The sequence below is a fragment of the Schistocerca piceifrons genome, chromosome 2, assembly GCF_021461385.2.
Source record: "Schistocerca piceifrons isolate TAMUIC-IGC-003096 chromosome 2, iqSchPice1.1, whole genome shotgun sequence".
Classification (NCBI taxonomy): Eukaryota; Metazoa; Arthropoda; class Insecta; order Orthoptera; family Acrididae; genus Schistocerca; species Schistocerca piceifrons.
The window spans coordinates 390,106,606-390,128,481 of record NC_060139.1 but is presented as its reverse complement, the minus strand read 5'-3'; the positions used below and the strand labels follow the sequence as shown (position 1 = coordinate 390,128,481).

At 42.3% G+C, this 21,876-nt stretch overlaps 1 protein-coding gene across 2 annotated transcripts in view; it reads right to left on the bottom strand.

Annotated features, from left to right (window-relative positions):
* The window catches only part of LOC124776919 (exocyst complex component 7), a 130,086-nt gene that overhangs the window by 76,209 nt on the left and 32,001 nt on the right, over positions 1–21,876 (bottom strand). For both annotated transcript variants that reach the window (XM_047252132.1, XM_047252131.1), the window contains exons 6-7: positions 19,655–19,716; positions 5,235–5,335 (exon numbers count right to left, since the gene is read on the bottom strand). In XM_047252132.1, coding sequence (XP_047108088.1) covers positions 5,235–5,335; positions 19,655–19,716 — 163 coding nt within the window. The remainder of the gene's footprint in view (positions 1–5,234; positions 5,336–19,654; positions 19,717–21,876) is intronic.

Sequence of the window (21,876 nt, the reverse complement as noted above, 5' to 3'; positions counted from 1 at the left end):
CAAGTGTGGGCAGATGCTAATCCTTGAGTTGTCATGGAGGTGAGGCATCAGGTTCACATCAGTATCTATGTGTAGGCAGGGACTGCCAGTGACACTCATATGACCACACAGTTTGCCAGATTCAAAGCGGTTGTTTATCACTGATTTTTGAGCTATGAATTACCACCACTATTGGAGAATGGTACCCTTGCAGAAAGGTGACTGACACGTGTACAATGAGGTACCACCCCATTTTCAAAGGATTATGTGGCATTCCATCACCACAATATTTTATAGGCGATAAATTGGTCGAGAAGGACCAGTACCATGGCCTCCCTGTTCACTGGACCTTAATCAGTTCGATTTATGGCTATGGGGACATTTAAAGGCACTGGTGTATTCCCAACCCATTGCAAAAGTGCAACTGTCACAGGAGTGTGAGATGCAATCCAAATGGAGCCAAACGTGTAATTAAGTGCATAATTCAGTGCCAGAAAGAGCTGAATGAGGTGTCAGGATGCATGGTAACCAAATGCAGCCATGGCCATAGTGTCTACTCCTATGTAACAGACAAACGGGAATGAGGGGACAGACTGGCTCATATCTTGACAGGTGTTGGTTTTTGGATGTGTAATTACATGAACTTTTCTTCTAATTTGACCAATAATACTTCCTATAGGAATGCATGTCACTTTTTTAAAAAAAAGACACCCTGTATAATTTGATTGTATTAGGCACAGAAAGGAATGAGCTTGGTGACTTACGGAGCAGGCTGAAATTAAACAAGAGCTCAATGCTGGTCTGCTGATCCTCTTGGCAAGTCAAAAAACTTATAAAAAGTGCTCTTTGTCTTCTTGATAAAAATTGGCATCCTGTAACCTTTTACTGGTAATAGGTGTTTACCAAGAGGTCAATATAAAAAAAAATGATGAAAATTTTGTCTCAAGTAATAATATGGGTAGACATTGTCATGAAGCAAATCTTTTGTTTTCAACTGCTATACGCATTTCCGTTAACTTCTAGTAATATACACTATGTGATCAAAAGCATCTGTACACCTGGATGAAAATGACTTACATGTTCATGGCACCCTCCAGCGGTAACGCTGGAATTCAATATGGTATTGGCCCACCCTTAGCTTTGATGACAGCTTCCACTCTTGCAGGCCTGTTCAGTCAGGTGCTGGAAGGTTTCTTGGGGAATGGCAGCCCATTCTCCACAGAGTGCTGCCCTGAGGAGAGGTATCAATGTCAGGTGGTGAGGCCTGGTATGAAGTCGGCATTCCAAAACATCCCAAAGGCGTTCTATAGGATTCAGGTCAGTACTCTGTGCAGGACAGTCCATTACAGGAATGTTATTGTCATGTAACCATTCTGCCACAGGCTGTGTGTTATGAACAGGTTGCTTGATTGTGTTTAAAGATGCAATCGCCATCCCTGATTTGCTCTCCAACCGTGGGAAGCAAGAAGGTGCTTAAAACATCAATGTATGCCTCTGATGTGATAATGCCATGCAAAACAACAAGGGGTGCAAGCCCTCTCCATGAAAAACATGACGGCACCATAACATCACCAACTCCGAATTTCACTGTTGGCACTATACACACTGGCAGACGATGTTCACCGGACATTTGCCATACCCACACCCTTCCATCGGATCGCCCATTGTGTACTGTGATTCCTCACTCCACACAACGCTCTTCCATTGTTCAATCGTCTAATGTCTACACTCCTTACACCAAGTGAGACATAGTTTGGCATTTACTGGTGTGATGTGTGGCTTATGAGCTGTCGCTCGAACATGAAATCCAAATTTTTTCACCTCCCGCCTAACTGACATAGTACTTGCAGTGGATCCTGATGCAGTTTGGAATTCCTGTGTGATGGTATAGATAGATGTCTGCCTATTACACATTATGACCCCCTTTAACTGTCGGCAGTCTCTGTCAGTCAACAGACGAGTTCGACCTGTACGCTTTTGCCGGTCGATGTGGCCGAGAAGTTCTAGGCGCTTCAGTCTGGAACCGCGCGACCGCTACGGTCGCAGGTTTGAATCCTGCCTCGGGTATGGGTGCGTGTGATGTCCTTAAGTTAGTTAGGTTTAAGTAGTTCTAAGTTCTAGGGGACTGATGACCTCAGATGTTAAGTCCCATAGTGCTCAGAGCCATTTGAACCATTTTGCACGCTTTTGTGCTGTATGTGTCCCTTCACGTTTCCACTTCAAGTTTCCCCTTCATTATCACATTGGAAACAGTGGACCTGGAGATGTTTAGGAGTGTGGAATCTCGCATACAGACGTATGACACAAGTGACACGCAATCACCTGACCACGTCTGAAGTCTGTGAGTTCCATGGAGTGCCACATTCTGCTCTCTCACGATGTCTAAAGACTACTGAGTTTGCTGATATGGAGTACCTTGCAATAGGTGGCAGCACAATGCACCTAATATGAAAAACATATGTTTTTTTGGGTGTACGGATACTTTTGATCACATAGTGTATGTTAGGATTTATTGCGTTACCTTGAGGCTAAAAAGCCAACAACAGTGCCTGCCCATCCCATAACACATTTAATGTGAGCCACCCAAGTTTTGTTTCTAGTGATAATTCAGCTCAAATACCCCTAAATGTTGTATGAAAGCTCTGGTAGAATGTAGATACTTTTGGATTAAGAAGACCACTTAGCGAAAAGGAAAAGTATTAAAAGTTGTCAATTGGCACACACAAAAAGAAAGAAAAACTGCTGGCTTTTGGAGTAATCCTTTTACAAGCTAGAATAAAACACACACACACACACACACACACACGCACACGCACACGCACACGCAAAAACGCATGTGCATTTAAGCTTAGATGTGTGTGTGTGTGTGTGTGTGTGTGTGTGTGTGTGTGTGTGTGTGTGAGCGCGCGTTTACTTTGGCTTGTAAAATGGTTACTTTTAAAGAGCCATAACCTGTATTACTGTGACACTCAAGAAATTCAAAACACTTGCTACGCAACAGGTTTTGTGGATTCCATTCAGTATTTTTAGTAATCGTCTCAAACACAACTTCCTGTAATTTAAGTTTTCTGTAAGAGTTTCATAAAGATTGCTTTCAAAATGTGAGGAACTTCATTAAATAAGAACAAAATATGTTTTCTTGAACTTCTGCATCAACTTTTTGCACCAAGTCTTTAGAGATGACTGATAGTCACCCACTTCGCACTTCAAAATTAACATTGGTATGACCAACTAATTGTTTAAACCCATTAACTTGCAATGTTTTATCTATAAACTGTCAACTTTTATTCTTTTTGCGATTTTAGAGCACAAAAAACTAATCACTGCCTGTATTTCACATTTGATGGAATTTTCAGTTAAGTGAGACTTTTAAATATGCACAAATAGATGTAAACGGGGAAAAATTATTCCATTATTGTGTCTGTGACTGAGCAACTGTTGCAGATAGTCAGTGCACATGCACAAATCACTGAACACAGTGCTGCAGTGGCCTTCTTCAAAAATGGTATTTACTCCAAAAAAATATAAACCTCAACTTAATACATGTACACTTTACATGCCACCTTATGGTAGAGGGTGGTTCAAGTGCCACTATTATTTCCTCCTTTCAGATTCCATTTGGAAATAGTGCTTAAGGAGACCAACTATCAGTAAGCTTTCTTTTTGGCACTGGTCCTATGACTGTTTTGACATTTCCCACCATATTTTCCTCTTGCATATTGGTGTCTTCATTCTAGAGTAGCATGTACACCCAAAATCATCAATTATTTGCTGTATATAATCCAATATGTGCCCTTCCCTACAATTTTTGCCCTCTACTGATTCCCACAGTACCATGGAGGAGATATACTGTGATGTCTTAATACATGATCTATCACCCTGTTCCTTCATCTAATTGATCTTTTCCAAGTGTTATTTCAGTGCTGATTTTATGGAGAACCACCTTATTCCTTACCAGTCTACTTAGCACTCTTCTAAGAGAGCATTAATTCTCTTCTTTTCTGGTTACTGCCTGTGATCCACTTTCAAACAATGTGTAGTCACATTTTTTTAAATTAAGGCTAAGTTTGATACTAATAGACTTCTGTTGAATCAGAAAGCTCTCTTTGTCTGCACTTGCCTGCTTCTTATATCTTCAGCACTTCATCCACCATGTGATATTTTCCTTGCCAGATAGCATGAACCCTTCTCCTCACTACAAGTTCATAAAAGAGTCTATGGTGGTAATGAACATTAATAGTCTTCACAGAGTGTCAGATTCCTGGTGACCCTTCTTATACATTTGATGTCCAAGCTTTGACTGGTCCAAATTTTGAATGTGTGTCCTCGCAACTTAATGACTCTTCACAGCATAATACTGATAGTAATTTTTGTGGATATTCCATTATTCATAAGCACAGTTTCAACAGAAAGATGTAGCAGAAAAAAATCGGTGTTAATTATTTTAAAGTTTTTGTGAAAGAAATTCATAATGGATCACTACTTTTCATATGGTCTGATGGGATATATTTTGTGTATAAAAAACATAAGAAGACTCTTTACTAATAGGTTCAACAATATAACTGCTGGTCACTGTAAAGATGATGCTTGCAGTTTCCATTATTTGAGATGCCAAGTTCAAATGCACAATAGTGAATTTATTCCAGAGAGTCGGAGCAAGTCTTTTTTTCTATTGGATGTTTTCCCAATAATATTGCAGGTGTTTACTCAGCACATCTTTAATCACTAGCAATATATGTTCCTAATCTTAAAATCATTCTGATACAAAATTACTCATACTGCAACTTTTGCAGCACTCACTAATGAGATGAACTCGACTGTGTGTCTCACTTAAAATTAAATGCCAAGTTTCACAATTCATTTATTTATAGTTTAAAGTATCAGCACACACACACTTCAAACATCCACATTTCTAGCTTTGCAGACACATCTCAGACCTATTATAAGTTTCCACTTGGCCATTGGCATATGAGCACCATTCACTTTTCACTACAGTCCAATCGCAATAACTGTGTTGTGAGATTTATTAAAGATAGGATTTCATTATATTAATAATATGCCTCTAAAGTGAAAAGTACTTAGGACCAGCAGCTTTAATTTTAAAATCATAACTTTGGAATATCATCTCAATTAGCTACAAGGCACAGCAAGAATGTTTATATCTTTGTTTACCTTGAGTAATTTTTATCAAATATAAATTAGCCTAAATTAGTGACTAAAGAAATAAGAAGATTCAAAGTTTATTTCTGACTGACCCAGATGAATAGCACTTCGTCTTGTGCCTAAGGTGAGACCAGTAGAATGTTCTATAGTTTGTGATGCTCTCATCAACATCTTATTAGCTTTCTTCTCAAATCTGAAAATCAAATATTTTTATGAGCTTAAAAAGTATACAAACTGTAAACAGTCATTACATGACCAACACACTGTTGCACAAAATCTCAGTTTTCATATTTTACCATTTGTATTCAGGGAAAATATCTTCACCACAACAGAATACACAAGCATTCTAAAAACATGGAATTGTAGGTACTAATCACCTTTTGAATAAATCAAAAGGCAACCGATCAATATCTTAATTGCTGTTCCCCTCAAATAAGAAAAATGCAATCAAAATATACACTGATGAGCCAAAACATTCTGACCACTTGCTTAACAGCATGTTGGTCCACCTCTGGAACTCAATATAGCAGTAATTCTGCATGACAGATTCAACAAGTCTTTAGTACATTTCCGGAGGTATGTGGCAGCAGATGACTGTGCAGGTCACACAATTCCCCTAAATTATGGGCTGGTGGGTTGTGTGCATGGAGCTGACACCCAACAGTCTCACAGATCTGTTCATGGCCAACTTGGGTTCACTATCAGGCTCGTCCAACAACTGTGGCATGATTCTGGCCTTGCAACATGAATAGTTATCCTACTGGAAGATGCCATCATCATCAGGGAAGGCATTAAGCATGAAAGGCTGTAGGTTGTTGCTAGTTACCATTCTGTTTTGATAAACATATCTTAGAATGGAATACAAATGCACAACAAAAAAAAACAAGTCTGTGAGCTTTTTCCAGACTTGTTAACTGCAATATAAATAAACGAATGTTGCTAGGTGACACAAGGAATACCTTTGAAATTCGAATAGCTCAGCAAATCTAGCAGTCAGACAATTCACAAAAAGTAGAGTCAAAGTGTCCCTTGCAATTTGTGAGTAACTAACCACACTTGTAATTTCACACTGTGTATCAACACACTCCCCTATGCAAACTTTAGAGTTACTCTATGGTCTTGCTCACAGAAAAACTCCGTGTCGCAATGTAATCTGGGCTCATGAAAAAAAGTCAAGCTCCTAACAACTGCACTATGTGGCCACTCACTGCCTGGAAATCAAATGACATAAACTTTAGAAATTCTTGCAGCCAAAGTCGCTCACCCTATCAAGTCTAAATACCAGCTCTCCTATGTTTTTAATGAAGTAAACAAATTTCATGAAGGAGTACACAGTCAATGTGAATATTTTGCGAACAAAATGTCTAAATTCCTTAATGTATGTGTAGTAATAGTGTTGTTTCACCTACCCCCCATCAACGGATTTGTAATTTAATGGTTCTTCTATAAGATTATGTTGCCTTCCAAAATATTTTAATTTAATAATCAGACTGTTTTATTCTTTGCAACATGTTTTACAAGTCTACATATTTAATAAAATTGTTTAAATCAATTTTATCCAACAGGGCACAGCTTTATCAGGCAAGTGGAATTATAAGAGCAAACAATTTTTATAGTCAAAACGTCATCTTAAGGCAAAATGTCTTTATCATTTTTTTCTGGGTGGGCACCATAGCCTCAGTAAATTTGAAGAAGGCGATTATTTCACCAGGCTGTTTTTTAAAATATTTTATTTGCACTTAGTTTCAGACATTGAACATTCTCAATGCCTGGTACTGACACAGTGATCGCCTACCACAGTGTTAATCATATTTTCCTCCAAGTCTGGCGTTCGAACATTTCGGGTACACTGAAACAATCCCGTCTGAGACAAATGATGAAACACTGTTGCAAACATTGAATGCTGTGGTGGTTGTCAGTGGAGTAGGTCTACTGATATAGCCTTGCTGCCCACCATCCATTGCCATTTGCCTTTCTGCAAGTACACACCATGTCGACAAGCTCTCGATTTGAATATGGAACCATTGTGTACAATTCTGTATAACATCGACTACAAGGTGAGTCAGCAAGAGAAGTGACTCGGACACAACATTACTAATTACTATGGCAAGAGAAGCTGCTAGGGCATGACGTATGAGGAACAGTACCACCCACTAGGAGGAAACCATGCATACTGTAACTGTGGCTACATGGTACAGTGTGTATGAGACTGCAATCTCTGTAACACAGTGTTATTGAATAAAATGGTCTCTAGCATGGAATCCATGCATTTCTGGACAGACGTTCATCAGAGCTTTTTTTGTTCCATATCCACTCATTGATCAGTCCCTCGGGTTTGCTCACAGAGGAAAAAAATTACCCTATATGTGCACTTTGAGAATGGACAGTTTCTGAAATTAGTGGTCTGAATAAAGTGTTTTAAAACATAGCCTGGTGTTCTTTCTAAAAAAAAGGAAAAGTTTTTTTTATACTAATATTTATGCAACTGTTGAACAGATAATAATGTAAAGCAAATTCAAAGAATATGTGATGTCAGATTTAGGAAAGAAGGAAGGTTAAAGTCCTGTTGATAGCATGGTCTTTAGAGAGAGAGCACAAGCACAGATTATGAAAAGATGGGAAACACTAATTGGCCATGCCATTTTCACAGGAACCATCTCAGCATTTACCTGAAATGATTTAGGGAAATCACAGAAAACCTAAATTTGGATGGCCAGATCAGGATCTGAACCCTCATCCTCCCAAATTCTAGTCCAGTGTGCTAACCACTGCACCACCTCATTTGGTGTCAAATTTAGGTGAACCCCACAGGGACTAATGGCTATGATCTGAAAAGTTAACTTTATGAATGTGCAACTCTACTCATTTAAATTGTGTGTTCATAAGTAATACTGGGAAAAGAAATCTGAAGGCAATGTCCCCAATACTAAGGCCACCTCTTGGACAACAACAAGATCTTTGAAATTTTTTGAGTCAAGCTGACAATTGACACCCAATTACGAGTAAGATTTAGTGATACTAACACCAAACATTGTTTTACAAGTTCTAGGTTTTGGTGATCGAACTTTTTTAACTTTTTACTTTTTCATCTTTTGCAACTAATGCCTCTCATTCCCACATGCCTCTAATCTTGATTAGAAATCTTTTGATGGTGGTAGCCAAAATGACATTATAAATAAAAATGTATATTAAAGGATCTAAATAGTTTTATTTGCAAAACAGATCTCCTATGGCCTCAAGACTTGCACTACAATGCCATTTGCTGGCCACAAATCAATCACACAGTCTTTTCGAACTCGCATCGTGGAGGCAGAACTCCTAACCCTTTGAACTCCATAAACTATATCCTTTCCAGTCTCAATATGCAAGACCAGCTCACAATGCATTATACCCGCTACTGCTTTTAGCTTGATTTCATTTCATCCTAGTGACATGCATTACATTGCAATTTTATACAACTTTTGGACCTAAGCCCAACATTAGTAAAAAGATTTTCATAATAAATCATGCTCAAATGATGGACAAAATGACATCAAACACTATATAATTAAAACAAATAGCTTCTCATAAAATATTACATTAACATGAATATTCTATTGCTAACCAAAGGCATAAGTAATCTCTATCTTTTTAATATTAAGTAAAGTTGGTGAAGTTTAGAAATAATGTGGTATAGTTTTGAGTGTGCTGATGTGTGCATCAAATGATCATAATTATGATTTGGTGGAATTTCCATCTCAGTCGCTCATTCCATTGGTACATCATTGAAGAAGTGTCAGTGTCAGTATCTGCTGGCTAAGCCTCATGCGCTGTCCCAATTTACCTGCCCATGATCCCTCTCCATCCATTAAATATCTTTACCACTATAAATGGTGTACCAGAGCACATTCCATACAACAGCAACCCTTTCGGCTTTTTGAACTGGAAATACTGTCGCCTTTTTGAACTGGAAATACTGCAGTCATACTCTAGCACCCTCTCGTGACATAGTAATTGGTAATGTTGTGTCCGAGTCACTTCTCTTGCTGACTCACCTTATACTGGATGTGATACAGCATGGTACACAATGGTTCCACGTTCAAATCGAGAGCTCGTCGACATGGTGTTTACTTACAGAAAGGCAAATGGCACAGAGAGAGCCCGTCCTGTATTCCTTCTTAAGGAACTACCACAGATGTTTTCTAAACTGGGCTGCAAGTTCACCTAACTTAAAATTTGTTCCCTTAAGTACTCTGTAGTCAGCAGTCCTGACATGGATTCTGTAACACACTGGAACCCAAACTCTGTTCTCCAGTGACCATTTGCATGTCTCTGAACATCTATCCAAGTTACTCAAAACCACATTCTCCACATTGTAACTACAGGTCCATTCTTCAAACCAAAATGCAGGTGTTCATATTGTAATCAGTAATTTTCATGTAGTCTGCATTTGTCACGATATCTTTGATAACTATCAGTGGTCCCATGGAAGCTCACGTGAAAGTCCTCCATTGCAAACTACTGCATTTGAGGCATAGTGCAGGTTTCAAGCAGTTGTTCACCTCAATGAAAAAGCTTATCCGAACACAACCAAAGACTTGGTGTAACATGAAATGTAATTTATCTGACCAGGCAGCTATTTTCCATTAAAAGTCCAATATTGATAATTCCATCCCCATTGTGATCATAAGGAACAATGTAGTTGAATTAATGTGGGAACAGTTGGTGGTCGTCTGCTATGGACCCCCATGTGCTCCAAAACACTTGTGCCTGCACCAGCACTGAACTCTGCTGTCAGATCATCACACACCTCCTACCCTGCTTTACAGAGCTGACAAGCCTCCAACCTCTGTGTTCTGCGATGAGGCATGGACATCCACCACTCTGTCAGCTATTTGTGGTTTCACTGTTCTTCAAGCACTTTCTCTAGATGCTCATTACAGCAGCATACAAATAGCTGACAAGCTTTGCCACTTCCGAGGTGCTTGTCCCCAGTCAGGGTGCCATAACAATCTGCCCTTAGTCAAAACCATTTATGTCAGTGGTTTTCCCCATTTGTGGCCTGTATTGTCACTAGAATGATTCTCCATTCGACTCTGCTCCACTTGTATACTTCTCTTACTGTGTTTGCAACGCTGTCAGGTGGTGTTTAATCTCACTGTGGGCAGTACTCATAATGCCTTTGCTCATCAGTGAACATAACTTTCACAAGATCATACTTTAACATATAAAGTACAGGATAATCACCTTTAGCAACTAAAATTCATGGCAAACTACTCATAACACTAGTTATAAAGGAAAACTGCTTAAATCCTCTTATTAAGGCTTCCTGCTTCTCATTCCAGAAACTATGTGTAAGCTAAGAATGATACATCAAAAATTAAAATACCAAACACAATGCATGATAACAGTAACATAAAATTTCTATCTTAGTGGTTAAGTGTTGAGCTATTAATCCAAACATGCAGAGTTTTATCCACAGTCAGTTTTAGGATTTTTTTCATGGAACGTAATATTCCTATCCCATGAGGCAATGCTTTGTGTACAAGGGTTGGAGAAAAAAGTGGAAACACAACAAGAAATGCATGCTTGAACATAAATGTTGATGACAGCTGACTGCATTTTGCACTGGTGTATTTAACCATGAATGGTATCTGTGCAATGTTCTCAATACATTGCCAGTGTCAGCCTGTCAGAACTGCATTCCATGTCATTTTGAGGGCATTATGTAGGAGCTAAATGAATTCAAACATGAGAAAATTATTGATGCTCATGCAGTGGGTGACTCCATAACCAAGGTAGCCAAAGTGTTTGATTTTTCATGAGGTACCATGGGAAAGCAGAAAAATATCCACTAAGTCACAGCACAGATGAAAGTGTATGTTGAGTGATCTTGACAGCTGGTAATTGAAGAGGATTGTGCCTAAAAAAGGACAACAGCTGAAACAGTTACTGCAGAACTGAATGTTGCACTTGTGAACCTTGTCAGTACCAGGACAACATAAGCCTGGAACTGCAGGGCATGCTGGAATTCCAAAACCACTCATCAGTAATGAAAATGCCCATAACAGGAAAACACGGAACCGAAGTCATAAAAGCTGAACTATGGAACAATGAAAGAACATCATTTGGTCAGATGCGTCTTGATGCACACTATGTCCAACTTCTGGCCGAGCTGATGTCCCAGAAGTGAAACATGATAGGGATTCGGTGATGATTTGGGCAGCCACATCTTGATATTCCATGAGGCCCCATTAGTACTCGCACGCTTGCATTACTGCCAAGAAATTGTGACCATTTTGACTGATCAGGTCCAGCCCATGTTACAGTGTTTGTTCCCCAATGTCCGAAAGAACAGACAGCTCATCCATATAAGTATATAATTCTGGCAATACCGGCCATGACCTTCCTCTTCTGCCCCCCAGGGGCTCAGAATTCATTTGCTGAGTACGGGCTTGGCGACGCCGGAGTCCTGAGCTGGGGACCGGTCAGCACCACCAGTCTCCTGTCACCGTAACCCCCGGACATGCTTCAGCGACCACCGCATGGCGCGGCGATGGAATGTTGTGTGCTGCGGGGAATGGTAATCTTGGCTTGACCGCCTGGATTGCGAGGAAGGTAAACCTTTATAAAAACCCCTCAATCCTACGGTGTGCTGCGCGCCTATAAGATGCATGGCTGTTGGGGTGGAACAGTCGCAAGCGGGCAACCTCTGGGGCACCTGCCGCGCCCCAGTTGTATAAGGCTTACCTAGGCACGCGGGGCTCTGTCTAGGTGGACTTCTAGTTCCCTAGCTGCTCGTGGGACCGAGATGGAACCCTCGAACTTTTATTCTTCTCCTGCCAGCGGAAAGGGTGGACCGCTGGTGGGTTCTAACACCCAATCCAACAAGAGGGCTCGTGTAGCCAGTCCTCCTGATTCAGGTAGTAGTAACAGAACGCATGCTGCTTCGCAGAATGTGTTTTTCATAATTAAAAGAAAAGATGGGAGTTTTGAAAAAGTTTCGCCATTTTATATACAGAAGGGCTTAGAAGGTATTGCTGGCACATTAAAATCTGTAAAGCGCTTGCGAAATGGCACCTTGTTGGTTGAAACATCTAGCTTCCAGCAAGTCCAGAACCTTCAGAAGGCACAATTTCTTGGGGAGTTTGCGATAGAGACTAAATTTCACAACACCTTGAACTACAGCAAGGGTGTTGTGACTTGCAGAGATCTCGTTGACATTCCCCAAGACGAACTGAAGGCTGAATGGTCCTGGGAAGGAATTGTCGACGTGCAACACATTATGAAACGGGTGGATGGTGCTCTCATAAAGACTGACTCATTTATCCTTACATTTAACAGCACCAAATTGCCAGAGCACGTGAAGGCAGGTTTCCTACGTCTCAGTGTACGGCCTTATTACCCCAACCCCATGCAGTGTTTTAAATGCCAACACTTTGGACACACTACTCTTGGCTGTAGACGGGAAGCCACTTGCGGGCATTGTGGTAAAGCCGCCCATGAGGGAGTTGGTTGCTCCTCTCCTCCCAAGTGTGTCAACTGCTCTGGGGATCACCCTGTGTGGAGTAGGGAATGCAGAGTTTTCCTTGAGGAACGGAAGATCCAGGAACTAAAAACTACAAAACGTATCCCGTATGGTGAGGCGAAGAAAATCTACAAGTCCATGCAGCCACCCACGTTCGCTGCTTCCTTTTCTTCCGTTCAGAAACAACCAGTCTTGAAAACCGATGCCGCTACACGAACGGAGGTTGCTACTGTCAGCACTAGCACCTGCGCTTGTCAATGTACGTGTGCCGCTGCCGTTCCTGTGAAGCCTGCTGCTGCCCCCCCCCCCCCACCCGGCCTTCTGACCAGGCCGTGGTAGCTGACATCATGGAACTTCCTGCCCCTTCCCGGGTCCAGTCTTGTGCACTGCCCAGCGCTGCTACACCCCCTACTGCTTCTGAGGTTTTGGCTCCAATGCCACCTCAGGCCAGAACATCGAAGCCAAAGACAAAGGTGAAGACTCGCCCAGTAAAGGAGACTGCAGTTATACAGTCTCCTGATGTGGATGTCATTCTCCCTGATGTCTCTCTCGACTCCTCTTCTGAGGTGATGGAGGTTGATGTCAGACTGGGGCAATCATCTCGCCCCAAAACTGAGCCTCCACCTGTTGTGGGCTCTCCTCCCCAACAGAAAGTGAGAATGAAGGTACTACCACCCTGATAGATGGCTCCCATTATACAGTGGAACATGAATGGATTCCGGGCACATGTGGAGGAACTGAACCTCCTAGCACGGCAACGCCCCCTGTGCTTGTGTTTACAGGAAACACATTTAAAACCATCTGATGCTCCTGTACTAAGGGGCTATACGTCATATCGCAAAGATGACCTGACTGGAGAAAGGGCCAAAGGCGGAGTCGCTGTGTTTGTCAATAATGACCACCACTCCTCTGCTCTCCCCCTGGATACTGACCTGCAAGCAGTTGCAGTTGAAATTCATTCACCTCGGAGGCTTACCGTTTGCTCCCTTTATTTACCCCCTCTGGATGCAATGACCTTAGACGCTCTCACAGATCTTATCGACCAACTCCCTCGCTCATTTCTCCTCCTGGGAGACTTCAATGCCCATCATGTCCTGTGGGCCTCCACTTCTCTTTGCACTCGAGGTCGAATTTTGGAGAGCCTCCTAACATCTCAAGTGTTGTGCATCCTCAACACAGGTACTCCGACTTATTTATCTACTGCTACAGGGTCATTCTCAGCCATTGACCTATCTTTCTGCTCTCCAACCCTCACCGACTCTGTTCACTGGGAGGTCATTGACGACCTTCATTCCAGCGATCACTTCCCTATCCGCATTCATCTCCTGGATGGTGTATCGCTGGAGCAGTGGCCACCATCGTGGATGATTGGCAGGGCTAACTGGCCACTGTTCACTCAGTTGGCTGTCTTTGACCGCCACAATAACATACAGGAATGGGTGGATCACATCATGCTTGTGGTCCATCATGCTGCTGACCTGTCCATACCACAGTCTTCTGGCACTCTTAAGCGGTGCCTTGCGCCTTGGTGGACAGAAGAGTGCCGTTCAGCCATCCGAGACAGGCGTGCGGCTCTTCGCCGATTTAAATGCCGCCCAACAGCGGTCAATCTTACCGCCTTTCGAATCGCGAGAGCCAGGGCACACCGAGTCATTAAAGAGAGCAAGAAAAGGTCACGGCAGGAGTTCCTGGTCTCCATCAGCCATTCCACTTGTTCCACAAGAGTATGGGAAGCCATCCGGAGGATTTCCGGTGAACATAACCGTTTACCAATAGCTGCTGTCCTGAATCAGGGATGCCTCCAAACGACACCCAGAGCCATTGCTCAGATGCTGGCAGAGCATTTTGCACAAAGTACTGCCACTGCAAATCAGGATCCAGCGTTTCGTCGCTACCGTGCGACTGTCGAAAGAGCGACCTTGGACTTTCGGTCGAACAGTTCTGAGGCCTACAATTCCCCTTTCTCCATGTGGGAACTTGAATCGGCACTTACTGAGACTTCTGACACTGCACCAGGTTACGACCGCATCCGGTACTCCATGCTTCGACATCTGCCAGCAGCGTCAAGGGAAATCCTCCTCGAATGTTTTAATGTCATATGGCAGACAGGAGTGTTCCCCACCTCGTGGAGGGAGGCAATTCTCATCCCTCTCCTCAAACCGGGAAAGGACCGCACATGTCCCGGTAGTTATCGTAGTATCGCCTTGACAAGCTGTGTCGGAAAGACCCTGGAACAGATGGTTAACCGGCGTCTGGTATGGCTGTTAGAGACCAGACAGCTCCTTAGCCGCTTTCAGTGTGGATTCCGAAAATTTCGGTCCACGGTCGACAACCTGACCCTCCTAGAGGCGGCTATTCAGCAGGCTTTTCTCCATCAGCATCACTGTATCGGTAACTTCTTTGATATCAATAAGGCATATGATACTACTTGGAGACACTGTATTCTTGCACAAATGCATCAATGGGGCTTTCGTGGCCGCCTCCCGATTTTCATTCGGTCTTTCCTGTCTCAGCGGTTTTTTCGGACCCGCGTTGGTAACACACTGTCTGATCGCTTTGAGCAAGAGAACGGTGTCCCCCAGGGCAGTGTTTTAAGCGTTACCCTCTTTGCCATAGCCATCAACAGTATAACGTCTACAGTGAGGAGTCCAGTACAGTGCCCCTTATTTGTGGACGACTTTGCTGTTTTCTGTTCCTCCTCCAGTGTTGCAACCGTGAGCCGTCAGTTGCAGCTAACAGTGCGGCGGTTAGAGGAGTGGGCTGCAAAGACGGGTTTTCGGTTTTCTGCCGAAAAGTGTGTTTGTGTTCATTTTAATCGTTCTCGTCATTTTTTTACTTTGCCTGCCTTGCATATGGGGGATACTGTCCTACATTTTAGAGACACAGTGCGGTTTCTGGGCCTAATTTTTGACTCCAGGTTGTCATGGCTGCCACACCTACGTGACTTGAAAGCCAGAACACTGAAGGCACTGAACATCCTCAAGTGCCTCAGCCACAGGTCTTGGAGCGCAGACAGGGCGCGTCTCCTACAGTTTTATGGAGCTTTTGTGTGTTCACGGCTGGACTATGGGTGCACAGTATATGGGTCAGCGAGGCCATCTTATTTGCGGATCCTTGACGCTGTTCACCATGCTGGGATCCGACTGGCCACGGGTGCTTATCGGACCAGTCCCGTCCCCAGCCTCTGTGCTGAGTCTGGCGAACCGCCACTTACCATCCGCCGACAGCTCCTGCTGGTGCGTCAGGCTTGTAAGTTTCTTGCAGCTCCCAGATCGCCTGCTCACCATCTTGTTGCCCACCCACCTCTGGACCGCCTTTTTTCCCGCCGTCCCCGGGCTTCGTTGCCATTTGGGATCTGTGTGCAACGTGTACTAGAGTCCCTCGGTGTGGAGTCTGTACAACCCCAAATCCAAGGTTTTAACCGCCTGCCACCCTGGTTACTGAAGAGGCCCGGAGTGATTTTAGATTTATTGCAGTACAAGAGAGATTGCACTCCTGCCACCGTTTTTAATGCAGCATTTTCTGCCATTTTATCTGAGCACCACAACTATGTAGCTGCTTTTACGGATGGGTCGAAACAAGGGGATTCCGTTGGTTGCTCAGTTGTTTTTCTGGATCGTGTCCTCAAGGTCCGACTGCCTCAGACTTTTACTGTCTTTGATGCAGAATTGTCTGCGATCTTGCGGGCACTGGAGCACATGAGACATTCTTCCTCTCCTAAATTTCTTGTCTGTTCCGATTCACTCAGTGCCCTTCACTCATTGCAACGTTTGTATTTGGCAGACAAAATTGTCCAGACCATCCAGGATGCCCTCCTCCGACTACAGCGACTGGGGAAGGTTGTAGCTTTCTGCTGGGTTCCGGGGCATGTCGGCATTGCTGGGAATGAAAGAGCACATCTCGCAGCCAAGGAGGCGTGTCTCGCCCCGCAAGTATCTCAGTGTGCTATCCCCTTGCACGCTCTCACCTCGCTGTTGAGCTCATGGGTCATGCGTCGGTGGGAGGATGAGTGGCTGGAAGTGACTGACAATAAGCTCCATATAGTCAAGCCCACAACACGTGTGTGGTGTACTTCCTTTCAGCCCCATCGACGGGACGAGGTTCTCATCACTCGGCTTCGAATAGGCCACAGCCCTATGACGCATGGCTTCCTGCTCCGGCGAGAGGACCCTCCAATGTGTGGTGCTTGCGGCGTCCAGGTCACTGTGCGCCACGTTTTATTGGATTGCGTTTCATTTTCGACCACGGGTCGCGGCTGACTTGCCAGCGGACCTGCCATCTCTTTTAGGCAACACTCGGACGAATGTGGTTAAAGTTTTAAAGTTCTGTGCACTGTCAAATGTTTTCACAAAGATTTTAGGGAGAGGATTTTAATTTGCTCACTGTGTGACAAGCTCGCCCATATTTTATGTAAGTGGCCAGCCAATAACAATTTCCTGTGACATTCTTGTTGCTATGTTTCCCCTTTCCTTAGGTTTTACTTTCTTGTGTAGCATTTTACTTCTTTTCCTGCTTTCTTTGAGTGTGTGCTTTAGTTTTCTTAGGTCTGTCCACATTCGTTCCTTTTAATGTGTGTCAGGGCGCTGATGACCTCGATGTTGAGCGCCCATAAGCCCCAACACACCACCATCCTCTTCTGTGTGGATGTACACATATTACCCGAACTCTTACGGGACTTGGTAAGAATGTCTTCCACGAGTAATGAGTGTGTTGGATAGGGACACTACGAATGTAGTGTGTGGACATATAAGGTGAGAATGCGGGTCTCGCAGGAGGCGTGCGCAGGATAGTCCCTGCAGTCGCACTGTCCTCTGCGCCCTTGGTGGCACACAAGGGTAGAGCATCTGCCATGTAAGCAGGAGATCCCGGGTTCGAATCCCAGTCGGGGCACACATTTTCACCTGTCCCTGTTGGTATATATCAATGCCCATCAGCTGCTGAAGGTATTAATGTATAATTCTAATTTTGTACTAATTACACGATGTCGTCGTCCCAGTCAATTCAAGCAACAAGCTTATGTTTATTTCGCAACATGGAAGAAAGTACGTTTCAAGCAGTGATTAAACACTTCTATTTAAAGGGCTTAATACTCATACAGATCAAAGCTGAGTTGGGTGAAGTTAATAGCACATCTGCTCCTGTGTTTACAAATGTTTACAATTGGGCAAATGACTTTAGATATTGGTGTACATTCACAAACGATGAACAGCCCAATCGATGTGACCACCTCTGAAATAACAGATAAAATCAATGATAAAATTCGAGTTCAACAAATCAAAGTGCATGAAATAGTTGAAGCCACAGGCGTATCACAAGGTGGAGCAATTACAATTTTGCACAAAAAATTGGGTCTGAAAAAAATATCCACAAGATGAATGCCCCTTTTGTTCTCAGTGGAGAATAAATCCTCAGGTTGTGTTTGGCACATTCCTGTCTAAATCCTTCCAGGTTTCAGCATATATAGGAAACTCTGGACAAAAGATGGGTACACCACTACACTCTGTAGGCTAAGGAACAATGAAAACAGTGGGTTTTTGAAGGCAAATAGGCTCTAAAGAAGGTGAAGACAGTTAAATCGGTCAGTAATGTGATGGCCACAGTTTTTTGGGATGCATGCAGAATAGTCTAAGTGATCACTTCAAAATGGGACCAACAATAACTGGAGAGTATTGTGTGTTGCACTGGGTGAATGAAGAAATCAAGGAAAAACATGCTTGTTCGAAAAAGAAAAGATTTCCTTCCATGATGACAATGCAGGGATGCACACCTGTGCAGTTTCGATGGCCAAAACTATGGAATTACAGTTCAAATTACTGGAACATAAACCAGATTTGGCCCCCAGTGATTTTTTTTTACTTTCAAACTTAAAAAAGTGGCTCAGCAGATAATAGTTCACCTAGAATGAGGAGGTAATCACCCAATACATATGCCTGTTTTGCAGACCTTCTGAAATCCTACAGTTTGGATGGTTTAAGAAATTTGGAGCAATGCTTGTAAAAGGGTATAGAGTTAAAAGAGGATTATGTTGAAAAATATTTTTAAAAATCCTGAAATAATTTTTTTATCTATCCCTTTCTCTTTCTGAGGACTTATTGAATGACCTCGTAATATCAATTGTTTACTTCTTGACAAAAATGCCATCCCAGTGGTGGTGGTGGTGGTGGTGGTGGTGGTGGTGGGGGTGGGGGGTGAGGGGGGGGGGGGGGGGGGATCTGCACTTAACAAAATGTAACTTTGTGCCTTGTGGTGGTAGTGCCCTTTCACTTCATCATGACCACTGAGTCAAAACTGCCACGAAAATATCTGGTAGTTACAATAGTTATAGCTATGAGGCGAAAAGACTGAAAAAGTTCAATTATGTATACAGCAATTGGCATATTTCAATTCATCATTGAGATACTGGAAAACTGTAAATTGTTTACAAAAACAGATTGTTTACACAACATTTGCATGACCCACAATTGGCTACTGCTCAAATTTTTTAGAACCCATATCAGGTAAAGTTAACTGAGAACATCAAGCTTGTGGGAAAAAGACAACACAAAGGGTCATTCACTTGTTGGCACCAAGATCATTTATCAGAAATCTTAGAAAGGCTTAAACCAGCATACACCTGAATAACAACACAATAGATCTTATGAAAAACTACCTAAAAATTTCATGTTACCAGGCTTTCGAGGAAGAAACTGTAAATTTTCAGCCTTCTGTATGGCAAATAATGGAAGAGGTAAAGGTAAACTACCTGTCATATAGCTGAGTAGTTGACAAACACATAAACAAGACTGAAAATATTGCTGACTTTGTAACAAGATCCTCCTCAAAAGCTAACTAACGAAATCACATGTGCATCAACTTCACTGTCCTGGTACTATAATCTGACTGGTTTTCCTGTAGTTAGTATTTGAAATCAAGCCACCAGCAAAACTAAATAAAATTGTGGCAGCTAAGAACAACATGTAACACATGGCACATATTCTGGTAACAGTAGCACAGCAGAGTACTTACACTTGCAGTCTCTTTGATCCTCTTCGATTCGGTGTATCATGACGTGACTGAAATTTAGGTCTCTGTAACAGTAGTAACTGAGTATAAGTTTTCTGCATATATTAAGTAGTCATGTAATGAAAGAAGTTGTCCAACAATAAAAATTTTATGTTTCAAAAATCATGTCAACATAATAACAACCATTAACTGCCAACACACATGCTTCATGCACAGCTTTTCTCCTTGTTACAGGTTTAACAGCCACTTATCGATCACTTAAAGCAGCATGAGCTGGGATTCAAGAAGCAAATGACAATGTGTAACTTGTAAGTTAAAAATTACAATATACTATTATACTTATGTAATATTATGCAGTATGTAAATCCAGTATGGGAAAATCAAGTTCGAACTACAAGACTTATGCCCTGGATAATACAAAAACCAACAGTTGCCTACATCAATACAGCCTAGAAGCAGGGTGGGTTATCATGTTATGTCTGAAGGTAATGCAGTATAGTATACAAAAATGCTGAAATTAACGACAAACCAACAACATGCCAATTTTGAATACAGGCATTTTAATTTTTACAGTCACCCAGTCATCCAGTGTAGCTAACAAATCCACAGGACAGTTTAAGGGAAAAATCTTATGCAATGGGAAAAACCTTTCACCAATCATACCAATTATATGTAATTTTTTGGTATGGTGGACTTTGGCACCAATGTTAACTCTGCGTAAGCATAATGTAATGATGTTTCTTGGATACAACAAAAGTTGTGAAAAAGGAAAATATGCAGCTAATTTTGAGCTTAATAGTTACTTATATTTATCATTTTTAATGTTTAACACTTCCCTTTCTTTTACTTCACATACAAATTTTCCTGGGAAAACCCTGTCTGGTATATTTATGGTATTTTCTTTCCATTTGACTCTTTTTTCAGTTTACATGTGTATTGTGAAAAATTAAGTGGAATTCACTGATTCAAACAATTAAGGGGTCACTTGAGATATCACATGTTATGGAAAATTGAGCTTTCCATTTACTTTAAATTACTTAGAAAGATCACTTTCAGATAAATAGTAAATTACAGGAATATAAAAAATAGGTGGCTTGTAATTCTTGACAATGAATACAATGATGTGAGGAAATTTTTGTGCAGAAACAAGTCAAGTTATCCATTATTACAGTCTCCATTGTAACCATGAACATCCCATATTGGTATTCAACTTTGTGGCAAAAATTTAGAGGCATGGGCCGGAGATGACTCTATTCCCAAGGCGGGTAACACACTTAAAGTCATCAGTAGTAGACCCAAAGGACAACCTAAGCAATGTTGGGCTGATACAATTCATAAAGACCTTAAATGTGTGAACATCCACCCAGATGCAGCCCGTGAGAAAAGAGCTTAAATGCGTGAACATCCGCCCAGATGTAGTCCATGATAGAGCAAAATGAAGACAATGGACCCATGTAGTGGACCCCGCAAGCATGCAGGATAAACACTGAAGGAAAAGGAGAAGAGTGAGGAGTATCTAAGTAAAACTTTACCAATACTAAATAACAGCATTTCCATGCCTGAAACAGTCGAGGGATTTGCCAGCTAGCTGTACGAGGTGCATTCAAGTTCTAAGGCCTCCGATTTTTTTTCTCCGGACTGGAAAGAGATAGAAACATGCGCATTGTTTTAAAATGAGGCCGCGTTCATTGTTAATACGTCCCAAAAATGGCCGCACCTTACGGCAGATGGAATTTTACCGCCAGCGGCGAGAATGAGAACTGTTTTAAATACTTAAAATGGCGACATTTTCCTTACTTGAACAGCGTGCAATTGTTCGTTTTCTGAATTTGCGTGGTGTGAAACCAATTGAAATTCATCGACAGTTGAAGGAGACATGTGGTGATGGAGGTGTCCATGTTTTGAGACAGCGAGGGCGTAATCCTTACCCATTGCGTTCCAAAGGGCACTACGGTAACAGGTGCATCCTACGAAAATGTTTTGAAGAACAAATTCCTTCCTGCACTGCAACAAAAACGTCCAGGAAGGGCTGCGCGTGTGCTGTTTCACCAAGACAATGCACCCGCACAGCGAGCTAACGTTACGCAACAGTTTCTTCGTGATAACAACTTTGAAGTGATTCCTCATGCTCCCTACTCACCTGACCTGGCTCCTAGTGACTTTTGGCTTTTTCCAACAATGAAAGACACTCTCCATGGCCGCACATTCACCAGCCGTGCTGCTAT